Raw genomic sequence first — 23,628 nt, forward strand, 5'->3', positions numbered from 1 at the left:
AGCCCAGAGAAGTGAGGCAGGTATCTGGATCAGTCAGCTCAAAACCAATATTCCCCTATCTCTGTTTTGGCTTAAATTTTCTTAAAAATTCCCTTATTCTTCCCATGAAATCACCATAACCTAACTTATACATCGGTCATCTGACTACAGAGTTTCCATCTGAGAGGTTTTTTTTTTTTTCCCAGTACATTTTAGGTATACAGTACAATTACATTCATCATTAAGATCTTGTACCTGTACATGATGTATTGGTTCTTATTTTTTCCCCATTTCCCTCCCTTCAAACCCTCCATTCCTCCCTATTTACGAAGACTTTGTTCCTATTTTTCCATTTTCTCATATTAATTCCATTCCCTTCTTTCCTTTGCCCTACTCCTCCCACTTCCCCTTCCCCTTTGCCCCTTTTCTTCCTATTTCACATTATCTATTATACATTTTCATTCTCATTTACACTTTTAGTTTCTCACACCAGAGAAACTATTTGGTATTTACATGTGTGTCCTATTTATTTCACTTAAGAGTATTGCCTCAATGTGCATCCATTTAGCTATAAATGATGAGACAGTTTTGAGAAATAACTGTCTGTAGGCATTATGCTGGTGGGAAGCTAACTGTAGGGGCACTAGATCAAATCTTGAATATCAGGGATAAGTAGCCAGTTGTTCCTTCAAGGGGACTAATTTGATCACAATTAGCCACTTATATTTGATGAAAAAAGAGGACATGGATGAAATTAGAAGCTAGGTTTAAATTGTAGTCCTTGCTGTCTACTTATAACAAATTAACCTATTGTACAGAAATAGATTCTTCTAAACAATTTGTGATTATGCCTGGTATTTGCTAGTTTTAAAGTACTCTTACTGGGACTAGTTTCTGCTCATTAAACAATTAGATCCTCAATACGTCATCAAAGATACTCTCTAAATAGTCTGAATGAATTAAAGGGAAAAATAACCATTTAGTGAGAAATTAAAGACTTAGTTAAGACTATAGGACAAAAGTAGAAAAAGGAATTTCTGAAATTAAAATAGAAGTAGTGTTAAATTGTATGTGCTTATTTTAAATATCAGGGCTCTTCTGTTCTTTGTTTGGAAGCACAGTTTACTTAAGTCCATTAAATAATTTAAGGCACACCCTTTCCACCAAGGAATGTTGATTTTAATATGGAGGTGACCGAGATTGTTTCCACAGCATTAAAGTAAAAGCGATTGTAGGAAATGACTGATTAACTAACAGGGAGATTCTTTTTGCAATGTCTTGGCAGTGAAATTATTTTCCCAGACCATAAGAACGCTTTGGCCTCTTGGGAGGCCAGGAGCCTGGCGAAAGCAAAGGTGAGAAAGAGGCAGGGCCGAGTGTAATGTAAGGACGCTGGAAGGTGAGCTGGTGGGAAGTCTCACGTGATGGCCCAGTGAGGCCGACTGCGGGGGGGGGGGGGGGGCGGCTCAGGACGCAGATGTGCATTCTACAGACAGGACAGGTGTCTGTGAATCTTGAAAGGAGAGTGTGCAAAAGCAGAGTGCAGGGAAGTTGGGAACATTACATACGGAGGGCTATTCCGGAGCGGTAGAGGAAGTCTGTGGGGGCTGGGCTGGCCTGCGGCAGAGTAAAGATCACAACAGAAAGAGCTAGTCAGTCACTCGAGTCGCCCACGCATGAAGTGAGAAGGGTTCGCCAGAAAGCTCCCCGAGGAACTGGGATGTAAGGAACAAACCCAACACATATGCCACATGGTGAAGGACCTCGACTTTAAAATCCAGATTATAAGAGATGGAGGTGTTAGGGTTTGTATTCAGCACAATCTTTAATATTATTATTACACTAGCATTATTATTGTTTTCTAAATATAGTTTCTAAAGATTCCTACAAGATTTAAAATCACACACTAATCCGACTCATTCAGCTGGGATCCCACTAGGAATCCCATTCATTCATTTTTCCCTGTGTATGCTAAGCACTTAGCCAGGTGCCAGACACTGGGCATGGCTTCAAGACACGGACACAAGGCCATCCTTCCGGTCTAGGAGAGACGCAGACATGTGGAATGGACTTAATACAGCTATTATGCAACAGGCTCATGGCGGGCAAGTGGGAAATTTTAGAAAAGACTTTTTAAAAAACATTTAAAATATATCAGTTATTATAGCAAATATAATTCAAATAGTCTGAAAAGTTTTATATATTCTTTTGTCACCCTTCATCTAACCATACTGTCAACTGAGTTTCCACTTCTTTCTGTGTTTTTAAAAAACACCTTTTGATTCATCAATTTTAGACATCACCTACTGACTTCCTACATGGTAGACAAGACTTTTGGTTCACTTATATACCTCATTCCTTCTGATATAACTTCATCTTTCTGTCATCCCTCATTTACTATTTTTTCCTTTAAAATTCATATTGTTTTCTTTTGTTGTGATTATGTATTATACACAACTGAGCCAAGCGGTACCCTATGAGTATCCTCCTTTTCATCATAGAACTTTTTAAAAACCTTATTTTAAAATTAATAACAGCTGTTTTTATTACCTGCCTTCTTTTCTCTGACTCCAAGTCTTGTCATATTGTGAATGCCAAGTTTCTTTAGGCCCAGGGAGGCATGCAGAAGAGCTCGCCATCTTGTCTTAGGGACCCGTCCCATTTATTTGTGCTCATCTGTACTCTAGCTGGCTGCACCACCAGCTCTAGTAAGGAATCTCTGCCCACCTCCTTCAAAAACTGAGTCCCAGGAAACTAGACCCTTACACCCAAGACATATTTTTCATATCCATCACAGTCATGCTGCTTTTATTGTCTCTGCTTGGCCTCATGCTTCCTGGAAAGTACTTATTAATAATGGTATGCATATGTGTGTGGATGAAAATATAAAGACATGTAAATGCATTCAGGCCTACACACATATTCAATCTTCATTTTCATTATTTATAATCATTCAATAAATAAATGTCTGGGAGCCGATATCTTTATTTAATGAATCCATTTCCTGGGTGTATAGTTGGGATGTTCTTGAAAAAGATGAGAAAACTTTCACAAATCCCTTTTGGCTAGAGAAAACAAATTATTTTTTGGTTTAGCTGATATTTATAAAGGTTCCAATTTTCATAAGCCTCAACAAATAACTCATTATTCATATAAATGCTATGCTATATATCCTGAAATTTTGGAAAAGGGTATGAACTGTCTACTACTAAAAAGTGGATTATGTGAATTATAGTTGATCCTTATAAATTACTATTTTCATTATTCTTGGTGATATTATTCATTCTTAAAATCCTTTTTTTTTTACCATTTTTCTTGATCTCTAATCATTTTATACCTCTGTGCAATGCTAGTCCAGTTGGAAGAAAGAACTCTTGACCTAAAATGTTTATAATTATGGTCCTTAAAACATATGCACAAGGAAGAGAGGAACTGATAGGATAAAGACGGCTCTGTTTGTTTCATTGCTTGGATTAATAAGTGAGTTTATGGTGCTTGCTTCTGGCAAACAATTTTGGATGGAGTTCTCTGGCAAAGGACAACTTAATTAAAGCAACAATTTCCAATTTTTAGTGACTTTCATCTTGGCAATATGGCTTTAAAAGGATATGTGTTAATATAAGTTAAAAGAACTGTCCATTCTATGAAATCACACACACACCCATGCACGTGTGTTCAGATGCATGTAATAAGTCCTTGGCTGCCCCAGCACTTTGTGGTTCTCTAATGCCCCTATTCTTTGCAGGAAAGATCCCAAGACAGTGGGTTTTATTGTGTTCATGTGCAAAGCCCCTGAGTAGGAAATGACAAACGAGAAAGCACCAATTTTGTAACTTATCAACACAGGTATAACTTCCCAGAATTTTAAAGCTTATTCTGTTTTCCTGTTCCTATAATGGTATACAAAGAACACGGTTTTATTTCTTGTGGCTTTGAAAATAATTTTTCACATATTAGTTTTAATTTCTCAATAGAAAATCAGCTTAAAAGAGGTATGTTGCTTTATTTCCAAGTACTTATGGATTTTCCAATTACCTTCCTTTACTAATGTTTAATTCATTTGCAGTTACAGAATATACTTTGTATGATTCCAATCTTTCAAATTTTGTTGAGATTAATATAACAACATATTGTAAATCTTGATGAATGTTCAATGTGCACTTGAAAACTGCTGTTCTGCAGTTATGAGTTGAAATTTCTACAAATGTGAAATATATCAAGGTAATTGTTAGTGTTTTTACATCTATATCCTTTGTGATTTTCTTTCAATTTCTGGGGGAAAACTCTTAAAATTTTCAGCTACACTGTGCATTTACCTTTCTCTCTTTAGTTCTGTTAGCTTTTGTTTCATGCCTTTAAAGTTGCTTCATAATTTAGCCCTTTTATCATTGTGAAACATCCCTCTTCACATAATATTCCTCTGTCCTAAAGTTTGTCTGGTCTGCCATTGATACAGACACCCTAGTTTTTTTTTTGGTACTGGGGATCGAACTCGGGTCCTTGTGCTTGCAAGGTAGGCAGCGGAACACTGAGCTAAATCCCCGGCCCTAGACACCCTAGTTTTTTATGATTAATATCTGTACAGTATCTTTTTCATTTTTATTTGTAACATATCTGTGTTTTCAGATTTAATGTGTACTTCTTATAAACAGCATACAACTGTGTCTTGCTTTTTATTCAATCTAACCATCTGTCTTTTAATTGGTGAGTTCAGTTTATTTCCACTTAATGTAGTTATTCTGACCTGTCTGAGTTGAAGGCTACTATCTTGATCTTTGTTTTCAATTTGTCCCATGTGTTCTTTGTTTAGTTTTGGATTCCCATAACCTTTTGAATGAAAAATATTTTCACTGTTTATTAATCTCTTCAATTGGCTCATTACTTATTATCCTTTGTTTCAATTTTTGAATAGTTTCAACAGAGTTTACAATGTATTTATAACCTAACTTTGCATAATATTAGAATATCTCCTGGCTTAAAAAGCTTATAAAAGTTTACTACCATTTTCATCATAATTTGTGTTGCCACATATTTCACTTTTACATGTTATAAATTCTATAATACAGTCTTATTTTTTGTTTGAAGCAATAAAATACTTTTAAAGAAATTATGATATGAATAGTTTTAATGTTTTATGTATATATTTACTTTTCTTAGCACTCTTCATTCTATTTAGATCCACATTTCTATCTGATATATATATGTATATTTTTCAGCTTTAAGAACTTCCTTTAATATTTTTGTAAAGTCAATTGTCTGGTACTGAATTCTTTCAGCTCTTTAGTCCAATTTATTTTGTTTTGCCTCAATTTTTCAAGAATATTATTATTGTTACTATTTTTGGTACCGCGGATTGAACTCGGGACCTTGCGCTTGCGAGGCAGGTGGTGGAACCTGAACCCAGAGTCTCTGCTCTCGCTCTCACAGCACGCACCACGTATATGGCAAAGTTCTGTGTACGTACACGTCTTAGTGTACATGTTTGACCCCGCATTTCTCATGTTGGTTCACATCCATTCCCTACTGCTACCACCAAGTCCTCACTGGCCCTGTTCTGGTCTCTTTATCTTCACTGTTTATCCCTCCAAGTCACTGCAAGTATTGCTACCAGAATAATCTTCTGCGCGTTCCTTCCTGAGTTCAAAAACTTTAATGAGCTCCTTTTCTCGATTATAGAGGGTTCCAAAGTGTGGAACATGTGCCATCTGTGAAATGACTTTAATCCTAGATCACAGAATAAGATCTCCCCTTTTATCAGTTTCCTTTCAGTTCTTCTAATTATGTCAGGGAGAATACTTCTACATGTATCTAATCCTTGATAAACTCTTTGTGAAAAGAGCAGACCTCAAAACAGGGCCTCTGACAAGAAACTCTATCTAGCTAGATATTAACATATTGTTTTCTTTTTAGTATGTTTATTTTTGTATTTTATATATTTCTTATTATTATTGGAGCCAAAAGATTTTAATAAATCAATTTTTAAAAAAGTTATCCACTATATATTTTTCCAGACACAATGGAATAAACCTAAAAATAAATACCTGAGAAAAAATTGGAAATGCACAAATGGAATTTTTGTTTTCTTGCTTTTTTATTAGTACATATTTTCCACCTGTAAGTACGATGTATAGTTTTCTTTTAAAACAAATTTAACTGAAAAAGGAGCAAGTCAATTTAAAATAAAGTGTTAAGTATCTACTACAGCAGGCAGGAGTCAAACATGGTACTGACAGCAATGCAGAAAGGACTGCAGTTTGAAGAGCACGAGTCAGTCAACTCAGGCCTTTAGAGGTTACACAGTAGCTTAAAATGGCACAACCTGCACCAGGCTATTGTATTGCAGCACTGACGATCCTTGGGCTGTTCTCAATGTGGCAACAGTGATTCCTTGGTTCTCTGTTCTCTGAAGATGCAGCATTTCCTGGCTGCCATGGCTGTGTCTAGCTGTCCCCCCACAGCCTTGCAGTCACAGGTGGGCCTTTCTCAGAGGTGGCTGGATCTAGAGTGTGTGATTGATTCATGCTGCAATGCTAGGATTAAGGGTGTGAGCACCCTTAAAGCAGGTAGTGTGGATAAGATATAAGGGACAGAAAGAGACTTGTCTTGTCTCTTGCTTGCTTTGCAACCTTCTGCCCACCATGAACTGTTTCATCTCTGTGATGCCCATGTGCCATGCCACCCTGCCTTGGGGGCCAGCTGATAATGGACTGAAACCTCTACAAACTATGAGCTAAATAAAGCTTTCCTCCTTTAACTTTGGGTGTCGAGTATTTTGTGTCAGCAATGAGAAAAACTAAGGAAGACACTGGCCTTCAAGATTTTGCCCATGCTCTTCCTTCTGCTTGGGATACTCAGCTTGCCATCGCCTTACTGAAATCTTACCATGCTTCCAAGTCCATGCTAAGTGCCATCTCCTTCATGTAACTTTTCCTCATCCAGGAATCAGATGAATTTCTTTCAACATCCCAACAGTACCTTCTTTCTCCATGGTGTTTCCTATCACAGTTTTGGTGACATTGTAAGTGTTTAAATAATAATATTCATTCACTTGGTAGATTTCAAGTGAGAGGAAGAAAGAGCATGGTTTTTATTCATTTTTTATGCCACCACGGTACTTAACAAGATGCTTCATTTACAGTGTCAGCCCATAATTAATATGTGCTGCCTTGAATTTAATACTTTATGCAACATTCATGTGATACTTACAATTTTGCGCTTGATCATGAAGAGTGGGATTTTTGCATGAAGAGGGGTTGAGGACAGTTCCTTATGGACTGTTGATAAATAAAGTCTTCTTTTGATGTTGCCTAAGTCAGTAATTCTGAAAAAAGAGATAGGATAGATGAAAGATCCCCATCAATCTAGTAACTACTTCTTTGAATAAACATCAAAATGATACAGATTTCCAATAAGGAGTTCAAACACCAAATTTAAGAATTGTTGTTTTCTTTCAAGAAGTAATAAAATTTCTTCCTTAAATTCAAAGTGCTCACAAGCCTGAATGTATAAATTCACTTAATATGCTAATTTATTTCAGTACTTTGTGCTAGATTTCCACAGTCCTACAGCCTATGAAAAAATTCAATTTGTATGAACTGAGAAACTGCAAGCTTTTAATAACCAGGTTCGTTCCAGCCCCTTAAACCTGTGTTATCTTGGGACATACTGTCACCTACTAAATAGAAAAACATTATGGGTTTCTTTCCCTAAAAATGCACCTGTCATTTTATATAGGCTCTTAGTCTGCTTAGAGACAGACACGAAACACTGACTGTCGATTTCACTTCCTAAGTGCATATCTTCCAACTGGAATTATAATACACAAGTTTATTGCTCACTGTTCAGGTCAACCCGCAGTGATACCAAGGACAATGAATTTGAACATCTTTAATAGATTTAGACCACAGCCATCATCACAAAGATTAGGTTTGCTTCAAATTGACAGAGGCTCATTTTTGTGTTCTGCTTCTTTTAGGTCTCAGAGGTAACACAGCAGGCTGGAAATCTCCAAACCTGTCTCAGGCTGCTATAATGTAAAATTGAGGCTTCCTTAAAAACTGACTTTTTGTCTGAGAATAAATCATTTTTTCCTGATTTTTAGCATTGTTGTCAAGATGTACTGCATTGCCAATTTTCTACAACTAGCAGTCCCCTAGGGAAATATTTTTTTTCACATACACTTATCAATATTTATAGTATAGCTATTTAAAAAAAATCAACCTACCCTTTTTTATAGCTCTTCAATGTTGCCTCCTGTTAAGCAGGTACTCTACCACTGTGCAGTACCCTGAACCTTTCATCCCTGTTCTCTTAATGGTACGTTTTTTAAAAAAACATTTTATTTACAAATAATTTCCAACTTAAGAGGAAAGTATTAAGCATAGTACAAGAAAACTCATGCCCTTTATATAGATTTGCTCATGTAGGTGTTTTTTGATTAGCAGACATTTTCACTTTTATGAAGCAGAAGTTTTAATTATTATTATTATTTATTTTTTGGTACTGGGGGTCGAACTCGGGTACTTGTGCTTGCACAGCAGGTGGTGAAACCACTGAGCTAAATCTCCAGTCCAGAAGTTTTAATACTATTTATACTAGTATTTTAATATTATTTATACTAGTTCTTTCTGCATCCTAAAAAATCCTTGCCTAGTGCAAAAATACTTTCTTGTGTTTCCTTCTAGATTTTTATAGGCTGTTTTTACATTTAGTCTATGATCCATCCTAAATTAGTTTGTGTGTTGCTGATAGAAGTGAAGTGATTTTCTCTGTGTAATGTTTATCAGTTTGTCCCAGAACCATTTATTTAAAGCCTCTCCTTTCCTCACTGAAATGCCATGTCACCTTGCTGAAAATCAACTGATCATACTGTGTTAGTTCATCTCCTATTATTGTAAAGAAATAGCTGAGGCTGGGTGACTTTACAATCAAAAGAACTTTATTAGCTTCCAGTTATTGAGGCTTAAGGGCCTAGTGTTGGTACTACCTTGGCTGTGATTAGGACCCCATGGAGGATGGCATCACAGTGTCGGAAGCATGTGTGGGAGGAAGAGGTCATGTCTCGGAACAGGACAATTCCAAGGCTGGGCTCACTCTCAAAGCAGCTTACCTCTTGGCAAGAACTAACTCAAAATCCCACAAGAATCATCCTAATCTCTTCTGAAGATAGAACCTTAAATGACCACAGGGACAATCTTTTAAGGTCCACACTATTTCCTAGTATCGCTACACTAGTGATCAAGCTACCAGTGAGCTATCAATGCATAATCGTTGGCAGACAAAACAACATGTGTTTGGGTGCATATACTGTTGGACTCTCCCTTGATCCATTTTTCGAACAATACATTTGCCCATTCTTATCCCAATAATACTCTATTTTGATTACTATAGATTAACAGTAAGTCTCAAAACTAGGTAAAGAACATTTTCAATTTTGGCTTTGTTCAAGGTTTGTTTGGACTTTACTTTTTTACAGATTTTAAGATTTATTTATCATTTCCTATTTGAAAAAGTTACTGAGAATTTATTGGCTATGTTAAATTGAATCTAAAAATCAATTTTGGGAGGACAATACTGAGTCTTCCAATCCACTCACATGCTATCTATTCCCATTTATTCAGGCCTCATCCAGTTTCTTTCATAATGTTTTACGATTTGTATTTCACAAGTCTTACAAATTTTTGTTCAATTATTTCTAAGTACTTTTTTTTTTTCTTTACACAATTGACAATGAATTTTAGAATCTAATTTCCTGGCCATTTGCTAATAGTTTATAGAAATACAATTGATTTTTGTATACAGAGCTTGTTTCCTGTGACTGCTTAATTCTATCATGAGTTAGAGTAGCTGTTTTATATATTCCTGAGAATTTTGAACATAATCATGTCCTCAGTGAGTAGATTATTTCTGCTTTTCAATCTTTATACCTTTAATTTCTTTTCCTTGTATTACTGCATTAGTCATGGGGCCTTTAACATATACTAAAAAGTGAGGAGGGTAGATAGTAGTCCTTGTTTTGTTCTCAATCATACGGTAAAGTGTTCACTATGTTCCTACTAAGATTGAGGATGTTCTCTTCTATTCCTACTTTTTGACAGTTTTTAAAAAAATCATAAACATGTGGAGAATTTTGTTCAATGCATTTTTTTGCATTGATCTCTATATCTTTTTCATTTATTTTGCCTCTATTGAATTACCTACTTGATTTTCAAATGTGATATGTCTGGTTTTAATAACGGGGTTAACTTAGTCCCATGAAATTATTTGAGAAGTATTTCCTCCTCCTGTTTTTTCAGAAAATGTTTATTTAAAAAGGTGCTAGTTCCTCCTTAAATGTTAATCGAATTCACATGTGTCTGAAGTTCTCCTTGTGGGAAGATTTTGTTTACACATCCAATTTCTTTATTAGACTATAGGGCTACTCAGATTTCTAATTTTTCTTGTTTCAGTTGTGGTTTTCATATAGAGTTGTTCAATTTATTGCCATAAGATTGTTAACCTTATTGCTGTTATTGTTTTTTAATATCGGTAGATCTGTAGTGGTATTCTTCATTCCTGAGACTGATAATTTATGACATCTCTTATTAATCAGTCTCGATGTGATTTATCAAGTTTATCTTTCCAAAGAAAACAACTTCAGCTGTGTTAAACTTCTCTGTTCCTTGTTTTCTAGTTTACTGATTCCATTGCGTGATTTCCATTTTATTATTATTTCCTTCCTTCTTATTTTGGGTTGAATTCATACTTTGTTTCTCTTTAGCATCTTAAGACAAAAAGTTATATCACTACTTTAAACCTTTCTTCTTTTCTCATGTAGACATTTAAGGCTATAAATTTAGCTCTAAGCATTATGTTAGATGGATCTCACAAATTCTGATCAATATTTTCATTCATTCTGAAATATTTTCTATTATCTTACACTTTCTTCTTTGAATCTTGAGTTACTCAGAAGTATGCTATTTAAATTCTGAACATTAAGGTATAATTCTATATATTTTGTTGTTACTGATAGTTTTATTCCATCATGGTCAGAGAAGATAGTTTGTATAGTTTTCTTTTAAAAAAGTTAATTAAACTTATTGTATGACTCCTTTACAACTTGTTCCTGCTCCATTCTGGATTCAGTCTTCCAAGAGGTTGTAAGTTTGTGCTTTCTAACCACAACTCAAGAAAAGCCTTCTCAAGATGACCTCCAAGCTATCAAGACTGCTGTATAATCTAGTGGCTATTGGAATGTATTTAAAGAAAAAAAACTAACAAATATCAAAACATTGTTTACTTAGCATACAGTAAGAACAGATTTAGACTGCAATACCTGATGTATATACTTTTTCCCAGGGAAAGATATTATTATTAAATATTTATTAATTATTGAACATTTTCTGTATGCCAACCCTGAATTAAACACGCTATTATCTCATCTCTCTCATAAGCTTGACAAGATATCTGCCATTATTATCATCTCTAGTTTACAGATGAAGAAACTAAATCTTAGTAAGACTGGCTGACTTTTCCAAAATCACGCATCTAGCAGAGTTTAAATTTAAACTCAGACTTAATTCCAGTATCCACTTTCTGAACCACATACCTTTTTTTCCCTTCTGGAGTGGACAGTGCTTATAAACCTACCCACTTATCTTTGACCTGTTCCCAGTAGTTTGAACTTTGCTTCTGGGAATAAAATATTTACTATTTAATGGCTAAGACTCCTACTCTCTAGTGTGTTTTGTATGGACATAGCCCTTGTTTGTATTTTCTGTATGAAGGTGATTATTTTCTTTCCATTGACAAAGTCTGCCTTTAGCAGTGTAAAAAAGCTCTAATGATAAAACTGAGAAACAAAGAAGACTTCTGTTGGAGAGTTATCATAAATTATAATCATAAACAGGAAAGGGTAGGAAATAAAAGAGCAACATCTAAATCTCTCCCATGTGCCAGAACCTGCACACCATTTCACTGAAACTATCTCACTTATTCTCGGAAACAGACTCAGTATTCACCTTTTACTGAAGTAGTGAGAGGCTCAGAGACATTAAGAAACTTGGCCAAGATCTCAGGCTAATGTTCAGCACAGCCAGGAAGTCTACTAAAGCCAGAAAAGACAGGGCAAGAGGAAGAATGGTAAATTAATTGCAAATCTATCTGACAATTCCAGAGGATGGGAGTTGCTGGACTCAGTGTTTTTGAAAGGTTGCATGATTGCAAGGAAAAAGAGAGAGTAGCAGACCTATAATTATTTACTTTTCTATAGGGCATTCAAAAATATTTTACTATTTTTTTGCTTTTTATAGCTGTTACTGACAAAAGGTCCTTATAAATATTACTAAACTCCTGACAAAATACACTAAAGGCATTTGTTAGGGGAAAGTGTTTAATAGAAGGCTTTTGTATAGTGTACATTGATCTGTCTAGAGCTGCTTATGGTTACCAAACTGGAATCCATGGGTTTATGGGGGCAGGGCTCCTTGAAAAATATCATGCATGGTATAAATGTATAAAATGGCCCAAACTCTCTCTTTGGAGAAATGATACTCCTTCAGGTATTGCTTGGATAACTCTTCTGCTAAATCTCAGCCAAAACACACTGAGAAAGGACTGGAGACCTGCCAGTTTCTGCGTCAAAACTTGTACACTGGAATTACTAGTAAAACTCAATACTGGCTAAGGTCTCCAATTCTTATGAGTTTCTTTGGCAATACAATCTTTTGGGCTCCCTCACACACCTGGTGCTGTGCAATCTCTTTAGGAAGCACATGCAGAAAAGTAGAGTCTGAGGTAAGGAAACAGGCATGAGCAGTTTGAGAAGTGATCCTATGAAGGAGTGAGGGAACAGGGAGAACAAGACAACAAAGGAGGGAAGACCAGTAGAAGCACACACTACTGTAATAATGACAACGCTACAGGTCACAGGGTTTCCATTCCACCAAGACCTCTGGAGATACGTACGGAGTGACTCACGGAACTGACTGCGTGAAGAGTGGACGGTGGGACTCTCACTGTCCAAAGGTTAAAAGGTGTGTTCAAAGGTGTGTGTGTGTGTGTGTGTGTGTGTGTGTGTGTGTGTGTACAGGCGGTGGGTGTGGCATATCTCCCCACTATTTCCAGGCTGTGATTGGCCATGGTTGAAGTGGACTCTCACAGCATCAAAGAAGGTCCTGAGGGGCACCTGAGCAAGTCTGCACCAGATTTCCACCACTGCTGTAGCCAACACTAGAGGTGAATGTAGAGAATGCGACTTAGGACACTGAAACAGACTTCCACAATAAGCACCAGCAAATTTGCTGCTATTTAAACATATCCTATTATTTTTATACCTTTGTTGAAGCACTTCCCTGAGAATTGTCCTTCTCTCTTTATTATGCCAACTAAAATTGTATTTATTCATCACACGTTGAGTTGAAAATGCCACCTCCTCCTTGAAATCATTTTGGATCTAGAGATTAAAAATGATCACATCTTTCCCTGAGTTGCTACAGTATGTTTTTTGACCCCTATTACTGAATATTTTTCATTCCCCCTTTTATTCCAGGTCAGTGATTATGTTCCATTTTATGGGCCATAAATTGATGCAAATATGCAAATCTTTTCCTTTGTTTTCATGGGTGAATAACATGCAGTCCTATATATTTCAGTTTTACCACTTGGTAGTAATATTTTAATTGCACTAAAGAGGGTTATTAGAATTTGGTATTCCAGAACTTATTTCAAGTTTAAAGAAGTCTCTCACTTTACCTTCCACAGAGAAATCTGACTGCTCCGAAGGCTTGACAATTTGCGAAGTACTCAGTGTGCACTTGTATAAGTGTGAGGGGGGTGGAACATCTTTAATTCAGGGGAGCGCCATTTGTTACAAATTCATCACCAGTATTGCTCTGAGTTGGTTCTAGTTTTCAGTGACAAATTGTTATTACTTAAGATTAAACATTAAAGAAAACAGAATTGTATCATAATGGTTGAGAGAAATAATTCTGAAGCTAGATCTGAGATTGGATTTAGATATTAACTGTATGATACTGGACAAGACAGCAATAAAAAAACCATAGTACATCAGCTCCCAATGAAGGCCATGAAGAGAAATAAAGCACAACAAGGTAGAAGAAAGTGAGAGGGATAGAAGGTATTATTCCAGAAAATAAAGGAAGGTCTCACAAAAGATGCCCTTTGAGCTAAGAGTTGAAAAGCGAAGGCAGGAACCAAGCATGGTTGCTTCAGGCACCTTTCAGGCAGAATACTCCACAAACTGTGCGAAAACTCCAACGAGAGTCCATCCCCTGCTTTAGTAGTCCTTACTATGTAATCCAATATATTTATTAAGACAAGTGGGTCCTTGGGGCTGGGCTGCTCAATAGGAACCGTACAGTAGGTGTCCAGCATGAGCTTTGCCCTCACTAAGCCCGGCCTGAGCTTGCACACAGCAGTTCTCCATCCAATCTGGCCACTATGGCTCTGAGCTGGGAAGAATTTCTAAATAATCATGTTCCCAGCTTAGGCCAGAGGTACTAGGACCAAGGCACCCATATGGTAATAGGAGCTTATTCTACTGTCTTTGCAAAAATAAACACGCAATCCTTCCTCATCCCATAATCAAGAATAGTTGGTTTTGTAGGAAAACAAAATCATGTGCTAAGCTTAAATGCTTCTGAAAGCAAGCTAAATTGGTACTTTAAAAAATTAAAATTAGTCATTCATGAGAGAAAGAATATAAACGCATATGTGTGACTACTTAAAAGCTTCATTATGCTTATGTGCTTTTTTGGGGACAATTTAGTTGCTGAAAGGAAGGCTGCGTGTAAAACAGCTCTTCACTTGTAATACAGGCTTGATTTTCACCACCTAAATCCTCCTGTGACCTAACAAAAAAGAAAAAGACAAGCAATACTGACAATCCTCTTGTTCTTAAAGATGCATTTTTAAAAATTCTATATATAAGTTAATACATTGGTATATCAGTAAGTGAGCATTCATAGCTAAGGGTCAGCAATTTGGTAGAAAAAGTAATGAGACCACATTGAGAAAAAAATGGGGCCGTCAACAGGAAAATCAACCTCATTTATAATAATATTTTAGTGATCAGCAGGTGTATAAGTCTCCCAGCTATAGTCATTAACAGCATTCATTTTAAACTTAACATCTACATTTGTAAACCACTTGAAAGTAAAATTACTTTTTCAATTCAATTCTCAATTCACTTTTATGTGTTCATCTGACTGACAATTTCTTTCACAATGGTAACCTCTGTGAGATTTTGAGTAAATGGTGGCATCCATGCAAGAGTGCTGATAAACTCATCTACTCAGATTATCCACTTTTCTTATGTATGTACAATCATTTACAGCCCTTTGTGAATGTTCACTTCAGGTTAGAATGAACTTGCAAAACTGATGTCAGACTTCCAATGATGGGATTCATTTATTGGAATAATTTGTCCTTAAAGCCAAAATGATTTTTATTTTTCCTTATCAAGACCTAAAAATTACCAAATTTAAATGCATATTTTCAGTGATGCTACCAAATAACTCTAGGTTTAAGGAAACAGCAAGACTACAAAGCAGCATCTTTAAATATGTGCAGTGATATTTCGGTATATGGTTAACATGGGTATGGCTTGGAACTTAAATGCCAGTAGGTGGCCAGCAGGCCACAGGTGACTACAGGCCTCCCTTACACACTCATTCCAACACTTTACAATACCACGAGGAATTCTATGCCAATAGTTTTTTTTGGGGGACCCAATCTACTAAAGTTTAAAAATTGGTTGGAGGGCCAGGGATTTAGCTCAGTGGCACGAAGCCTGCCTCGCAAGTGCAAGGTCTTGAGTTCAATCCCCAGTACCAAAAAAAATTGGTTGGAAGTTCTTTTGTCTATAATAGAAAACAGCTGCTCTGCTTGTACAGACAAACTGAAATACATTTAGCTCTTGTTTATTTCTTTTGAGAATCTTCTCATTTTTATTTAAAAATTTTTTATTTTTATTAGCAGACATCTGCAGTACATAATGACTACATTCATCATGGGAAGGTGGCACCACACATAACACACATCCTTTCTTTTTTCATCCTCCCCTTTGGTCTCTTAGTCCTTTTTCCATTTGCAAAAGAGCTATCTCTGTGCTTCCTATTATCTGTCTTTTATTTTGCCCTTCAATTTATATTTTAGGCTTCTCATATAAAAGAAACCATGTGATATTTAAGCTTGTGTCTGATTTATTTCACTTAACATTATGGTGTCAAGGTGCATTCATTTTCCTACAAATGACTCAAATTTATCCTTCTTTATAACATTATAGTAGCATTCATTACAATCTATAGTCTATCTATCTATCTATCTATCTATCTATCTATCTATCTATCTATATCTTTAAATTAATAACCTGTCTTGGAAAATTTCTCTGTATATATTCTGACCCCCCTTTCCCAAAACAGCTTTATTGAGGTATAATTTACATGCCATAAAATTTATCATACTTTTTAGTTCACAATTTAAAGACTTAGTGTATTCATGGAATCACCAGAGTCCAGTTGTAGAACTTTGCCATCATCTCAAAAATGTCCCACATGCCTGTCTGTTGACAATGTCCTCTCAAACCGACAGTTCCAGGCAATCACTAGTCTGGTTTTGTCTGTAAATATTTATATTTTCTAGATATTTCAAATAAATGAAACAGAAATATAAAATATTTTACACCTGATTCCTTTCACTTAACACTTCTGATATCCATTCATGTTGTAGGATGTATCATTATACTGCAGAATAGTATTCCAATGTATGGAGATATCTCATTCTATTTATATGTTTTCCAGATGAGTTAATGGAAATGTAGATTGTTCTCAAGCTTGGCCAATCAGAATAATGTCACTATGATCATTTATGCTCAATTCTTTGTGTGAACATATGTTTTCATTTTTTAAAGGTACATATGCATAAATGTGGCTGTTCTGTTTTACATTAGTGTGAGAATTTGTTTCTCCACATCTTGATCAACACTTGATATTATCTATCCACTTGATTACAGCCATTATAGTGCGTATGGGCGTTATTTCATTGTTTCTTTAATTTGGCTTTCTTTAATGACACATGATATTGAAAATATCATCATATATTTTCTGTCTCCTTTTGAGAAATGCTCTTTTACTGTTTTAAACTGAGTCATAAGTTTGAACTGCAAGAGTTCTTTCTATACCCTAGATACAAGAATTTACCATATATATGATTTTCAAATATTTGGTTTGTCTTCATTTATTTAATGATGTCTTTAGAAACACAAAATTTAAAAAGTTTGAAGGTCTAATTTTTTATATTTTTTGATTATCTATATTTTAGTGCTGTATTTACAAACTCTTTCCCTAACATAGGGCCCAAGGATTTTCTTTTGTGCTCTTCTAGATGTTTACTACTGTTAACATTTCTAGTTAGTTCTAAAATCCATTTGGGTTCATTATTGTATGGTGTGCGGTAAGGCTTTAATTTAATTTTAAAAACATGTGGACACCCAAATAGCCCAGCATCATTTGTTTAAAAACTATTCTTTTACCCACTGAACTGGACTTTAGTAAAAAAAAAAACAAAACTGCCCATGAATATGGGAGTTCATTTCTTGACTCTCCATGCTGCTATATATTGACATCTATATCTTCTTCAGCCAGGACCTTACTGCATTCATTACTATAGCATTGCCATGAATTTTGAAATCAATAATAATAAGTCATCTATTTTTGCTCCTCTTTTATAAAGTTGTTTTATTTTACTTTTAAGATTTTCATTATGGGACACAATGAAAGCATTCCCAAGAGGGAAGTTTATAGCTGTGAATGCCCACATTACAAAAACAGAGTGTGCTGAAACAAATAACCTAATGATGCATCTCAAGGTCCTAGAAAAACAAAAGTAATCCAAACCCAAAGCTAGTACAAGAAATGAAATTATAAAGATCAGAGAAGAAATTAATGAAATTGAGACAAAAAACATACAAAGAGTAAATGAATTGAACAGTTGGTTTTAAATAAAATAAACAAACAAATAAAATAAAACAGACAAACTCTTAGCCAATCTAACCAAACAAGGAGAGAAAACATCCCAATAAATGCAATTAGAAATGAAAAGTTAAACTCACAATGGATACTGCCAAAGTCAAGAATATTAACAACTGCTTCACAAAGCTGTATGCTAATAAACTGAAGAATTCAAAAGAAATGACTAGATCCCTAGATACATGTGAATTATCAAAATGGAACCAAGATTTAAAAACTCTAAATAATCCAATAACAGGCACTGAAATTGAAGTAGTAACCAAAAACCTCCCAACTAAGAAAAGCTCAGGTCAGATGGATTCATTGCTGAATTGTACAAAAACTTCAGGAAAGATCTAACAAAAATACTTCTGAAGCTCTTTAATGAGATTAAAAGGGGAAAGAGTACTCCCAAAGTCATTCCTGGAAGTTAGCATTTATCTGATTCCAAAACTAGAAAAAGATCCAACCAAAAAAGATAAAAATAGACCAATCTCTTTAATGAACATTAGATGCAGAAATCCTGAAAAAGACACTGGCAAACAGAATGCAACTAATCAAAAAGACCATACATCATGTCCAAGAAGGCTTCATCCCAGGGATGCAAGAATGATTCAACATATGAAATCAACAAATGTAATATATCACCTAAACAGAAACAAACACAGAAATCAAGTGATCATTTTAAGAAACAAAAAAAGTCTGACAAAATCCCACATTCTTTCATGATAAAAACAGTGAAAAAAATAGGTATAGAGGGACCTTATCTCAATTTGATAAAAGCCATTTAAGGCAAAATTACTGCCAGCATCAAATTAAATGGGGAAAAGTTGATATCTTTCCCTTTAAAGCCTGGAACAAGACAAAGATGTTTACCACCACTGCTCCTGTTCAACATAATATTTACTTGGAACATCTGCAAGAGCAAATAGGCAAGAAAAAGAAATGATAGGGATAAGCACAGGAAAAGAATAAGGCAAATTATCATTATTTGTAGACACCACGATCCTCTACATAGAAAACCCAAAATAATCCACCAAAAGACTTGGGAAGACTGAATAACCAAATTCAGCAATGTAACAGGATACAGAATCTACACACAAAAATCAATAGCATTCCTGTATGTTAATAATGAACCCATTGATGAAAAAAATTAGAAAAGATACCATTCACAGTAGCAGCAAGAAAAACAAAATACTTAGGAATTAACCTAACTAAAGGAGCGAAAGAACTCTATAAAAACTATAAAACTATAAAAACTCCAGTACTGTGAAAAAGGAGATCAAAGGGAGCATCAGAAAATGGGAAGATATCCATGTTCCTGGATAGGAAAAACCAATATAGTAAAAACAGTCATATACCCAAAATTGATATACAGATTTAAGCAATCCCAATCAAAATACCAACATCATTCTTTATAGAACTGGAGAAAAGAAACCTAAAACTCATATGGAATCAGAAGAGACCAAGAATAGCAAAAGCAATTCTGGGTAAAAAGAGCAAAGTGGGAGGCATCACTATCCTGGACTTGAAGTTATATTACCAAGCTACAGCAGAGACAGCACAAAACACACATGAGGATCAGTGGAACACAGTAGAGGACGCAGAAATAACCCTAAGGAAATCTAATTACAGTATTTGATCTTTGACAAAGGGGCCAAATACGTATGCTAGAGGAAAGATAGCATCTTTGATAAATGGTGCTGGGAAAACTGGATATCCAAATGCAGAAGACTGAGTCTAGACTCATATCTTTTACTACATACTAAACTAAAATCAAAATGAATCAAGGAACTAACTGTCAAAAGAGAAACAACCTGGCTAGAAGACAAAAGAGGCAAAACTTTAGAAGTCATAGTCATACATGAGGACTTTCTAAAAACCCTGGTTGCATACGAAATTGTACTAAGAATCAGCAAATTAGATATCAAATTAAAAAGCTTCTGCTGAGCAAAACAAATAATGGACAGGGCCGGGGATTTAGCTCAGTGGTTCCACCACCTGCCTCATAAGCTCAAAGTCCAGAGTTCGATCTCCGGTACAAAAAAAAAAAAGAAAAGAAATAATCAACAGAGTGAAAAAACTTACAAAATGAAAAAAAAAAAAAAGAATTTGTCAGCTATTCTTCAGAGTACTAAAGTCTAGACTATATAAAGAAGTCAAAAATTAGACCATCCAAAACAAAAGACTCAATAAAAAAATGGGCAAGTAAAATGAATAGACACTTCACAGAATAAATACAAATGGCTCAAAATACATGAAAAAATGTTTAACATCACTGGCCATTAGAGATACGAAAACTAAAACAACACTGAGATTCCATTTTTCTTTAGAATGAATGTCCATCCACAAGAAATTAAATAATAACAAATGCTAGCCAGGCTAGGGGTTGGGGGGGAATTCTACATTGTTGGTGGGAATGTAAACTGGTTCAACCACTGTGGAAATCAGTGTGGATTCCTCAAAAATCTAAAACTAGTATTCCAGTTGACCCAGCAATTCCACTTCTAGGTATCTTCCTGAAAGAGTTAAAGACATAATGTTATAGTGATACATGCACACCCATGTTTGTACCTGCACAACTCACAACAGCTCAATCCCAGAAGCAGCCTATATGTCCATCACCAGAAGAATGGATAAAGAAAATGTGTTTTACCCATAATAGAGTACAACTATGCCATGAAGAAAGATAAGTTGAATCATTTATAGAAAAACGGGTGCATTTTGATACCATGTTAAAGTAAATCAGACATATAAGCTTAAATACTGCATGATTTCTCTTATATTAGGAACCCCAAAGTATAAATTAAAGGGCAAAATAACTGATAAAAGGAGGTAGGGAGATAGATTTTCCTTAAAGGAAAAGGGGATCACAGGATGAAGGGAGAGAGGAAGGAGAGGGAAAGCAGATGGAAAAGAAATTAAGATGTGTTGCGTACATGCACCAACTCCACACAAAGAATGTCAACATTACGTACAGCAAAAATGTGCTAATAAAAAATTAAAAATAAATGAAAAGAGGCAGTATAAAAACTTTTTTCATATGAATTTAGGATCAGTTCATCGGTTTCTATAAAAACAAGAAGTGCTCGATGAGATTTTTCTTACCAAAAAAATCCTGGCAAATTTTGGGAAGAACAATCATCTTAACAGTATTAAGCCTTGTAATGAAATCTCTTTCCATTTATTTCATTTTAATATCCCTGTTTTATATGAAGATATGTTTTATAATTTCTGTCATCAAACATTATACCACCTTTGTTAAATTTATTCCTAAGCATTTATTCTTTTTGATGTTATTATTATGATTGGATTTTTAAAAAAATTTCATTTAAAAACTGCTCTTTGCAGAAATGCAACTAATTTTTACATGTATTGATTTTTGTACACGTCAACCTTGTTGAACTCATTTATTCTTTTTCGTAGCTTTTTCATAGATTCCATTACATTTTGTTATGAATTACATCTAATATTTCCTCTAAAGTCTCATATGTTCAAAGATTGGGCTTTGGGAAGGCCACTGGATCATGAAGGTGCTATATTCATCAGTGGACTAATCCACTGATGAGTTCACAGCTGAATGTGCTGTGAGGAGGTAGAGCCTGTCAGAAGAGGCAGATGGATCACTGAGAGTTACCTGGAAGAGTGTATTCTTGTTCCCAGCAAATTCCTTCTTTTTCGCTTTCTGTTTCCTCTGTGGTGAGAAGCTGTCTTTTACTAGACCCTTCCATCATGCTGTTTCTGCTTTCAAGCCAGCCAACCATATACTGAACCCTCCAAATCATCAGCCAAAACATCTCTTCTCTTTTAAATTGTGGGTGTTGGGGATTTTGCCCTAGCAATGCGATGTGACCAATACAGATTTCCTACATATACTCGTGGTGTTTGTGAATAAGCTCAGGTTTGCTTTTTTACTGTCCTGTTAACACAATGCCTTATATTACTTCTTTTGTCTTCCTGCACTGACTAACATTTCTACTACAACAGTAAATAAAAGTAAAAAAAAAAATTCATCTGATTCCTGACCTTATGAGGAAAAGCACTGTGTCTTTCATCATTAAGCATAACAAGCTATATGTTATTTCCAGATTCCCTCTTCCTCCTCCTCCTTCTGCTTTTTCTAGTTTGTAGACAATGTTTATTATGAATGGATGTCAGGTTTTGTCATATGCTTTATCTGCCCCTATTGAGATGATCATGGTTTTTGTTCTTCATTCTAATAGGGCATATTAAATTACCATCATGTGTTACGAAGAAAACTAAGCATAGTCTTAGAAACTAGTTGGATATTGTACAAACCCACATTAAAGGGACTAGTAGAAAGAAAGGAGAGACAAGGAAATGACCATTTGAAAATATAATGGCCCAAAGCCTACCCAATATGATTGAAAACTAACATTTACACATTCAAGAAGCTCAATAAACAGCAAGTAGAATGAAGTCCAAACAACCAGCACCTAAAAGCATCATAATCAAACTATAAGAGACAAAGACAAAGACAGCATCTTGAAAATAGCAAGAGGGAAGTAGCTCATTGTGTATGAGGGATGCTCAAGAAAATTAACAGACGACCTGAAACACACTTCAAATCAACCCGACCTAACAAAACATACAGAACACTCCATCCAACAAAAGAGCACATATTCTTCTCCAGGGCACAGGAAACATTCTCTAAACAGATCGGATATCAAACCATAAAACAAGCTTCAATACATTTCAAAGGGCTGAAATAATGCAAAGTATTTATCTGCTTTCAGTGAGATGAAATTAGAATCAATAAAGAAGGGACAGTGAGCATCAGAGGAAAAGGAACCCTTCTGCATTGGTAGTGGGAATGTAAACTAGTACAATTACAAGGAAATCAGTGTGGAGATTCCTCAAAAGACTAATGAAGTAAGCGAGTTAACCAGAAACCCCTCAATAGCTTGTGCCTGGACTCTACTCCTTTTCCTCCCCGGACTGCTTGTTCAAAATGGTAAGTTAACCAGCACAAGTTTACCTTGTGGTAAAGAACAAAGGACAGGACACGTTATACTGCGGCCCTAACCATAAAGATAGGAATTTCCTGCCCGATCCCCAAATTGGATTTTAATCTAACCTGCAATCTGCTTCCATAGCCCTGTGCTCAAAGATGAGATCATGACATTCTATTGTGTGGTTTTTCCCTTTAAAAGCTGGGCTTCCTTGCTTGATCCATACCAAAGGCAGGTAGGAGCTCAAGATCACCCTTTGGTCATCGGCTATTAAAGGACATTTAATTTGGACATTTTTCATGGTGTGATTCTTCTGCTGAGATAGCTATAACACTAAAACTAGAAGTTCCATTTGATCCTGCCATTCCCCCTAGGTATTTTCCCCAAAGAGTTAAAGACATCATACTATAATGATACGTGCATACCTATGTTTCTAGTGGCACAATTAATAACAGCTAAATCTTGGAAGTAGCCTATATATTCATCACCAAATGAATGGATAAAGAAAATGTGGTATTTATACATAATGGAGTATTTCTTTGCCCTAAAGAAAGATACACTTGAGTCACTTGTAGGAAACTGGTTGCACCTCACATTGTTTGTCTTATATGAGGAACCCAAAATATAAATGAAGCACAAAATAAAAGACAGAGAATAGGAAGTAGGGAGTT

General features: G+C 35.4%; 1 protein-coding gene across 14 annotated transcripts in view; it reads right to left on the reverse strand.

Moving 5' to 3' along the window:
* Window positions 1–23,628, reverse strand: part of Cfap20dc (CFAP20 domain containing) — a 241,213-nt gene that overhangs the window by 138,948 nt on the left and 78,637 nt on the right. For 12 of the 14 annotated variants that reach the window (XM_021244038.2, XM_004864448.3, XM_087182493.1 and 9 more), the window contains one exon: window positions 7,186–7,300. In XM_021244038.2, the coding sequence (XP_021099697.1) occupies window positions 7,186–7,300 (115 nt within the window). Of the gene's footprint in view, window positions 1–6,861; window positions 6,976–7,185; window positions 7,301–23,628 lie in introns of all 14 variants that reach the window. The other 2 variants (XM_021244043.2, XM_021244044.2) reach the window with 1 other exon arrangement.

The sequence above is a fragment of the Heterocephalus glaber genome, unplaced genomic scaffold, assembly GCF_053883595.1.
Source record: "Heterocephalus glaber isolate CG9 unplaced genomic scaffold, H.glaber_assembly_v1.0 deba00001472, whole genome shotgun sequence".
Classification (NCBI taxonomy): Eukaryota; Metazoa; Chordata; class Mammalia; order Rodentia; family Bathyergidae; genus Heterocephalus; species Heterocephalus glaber.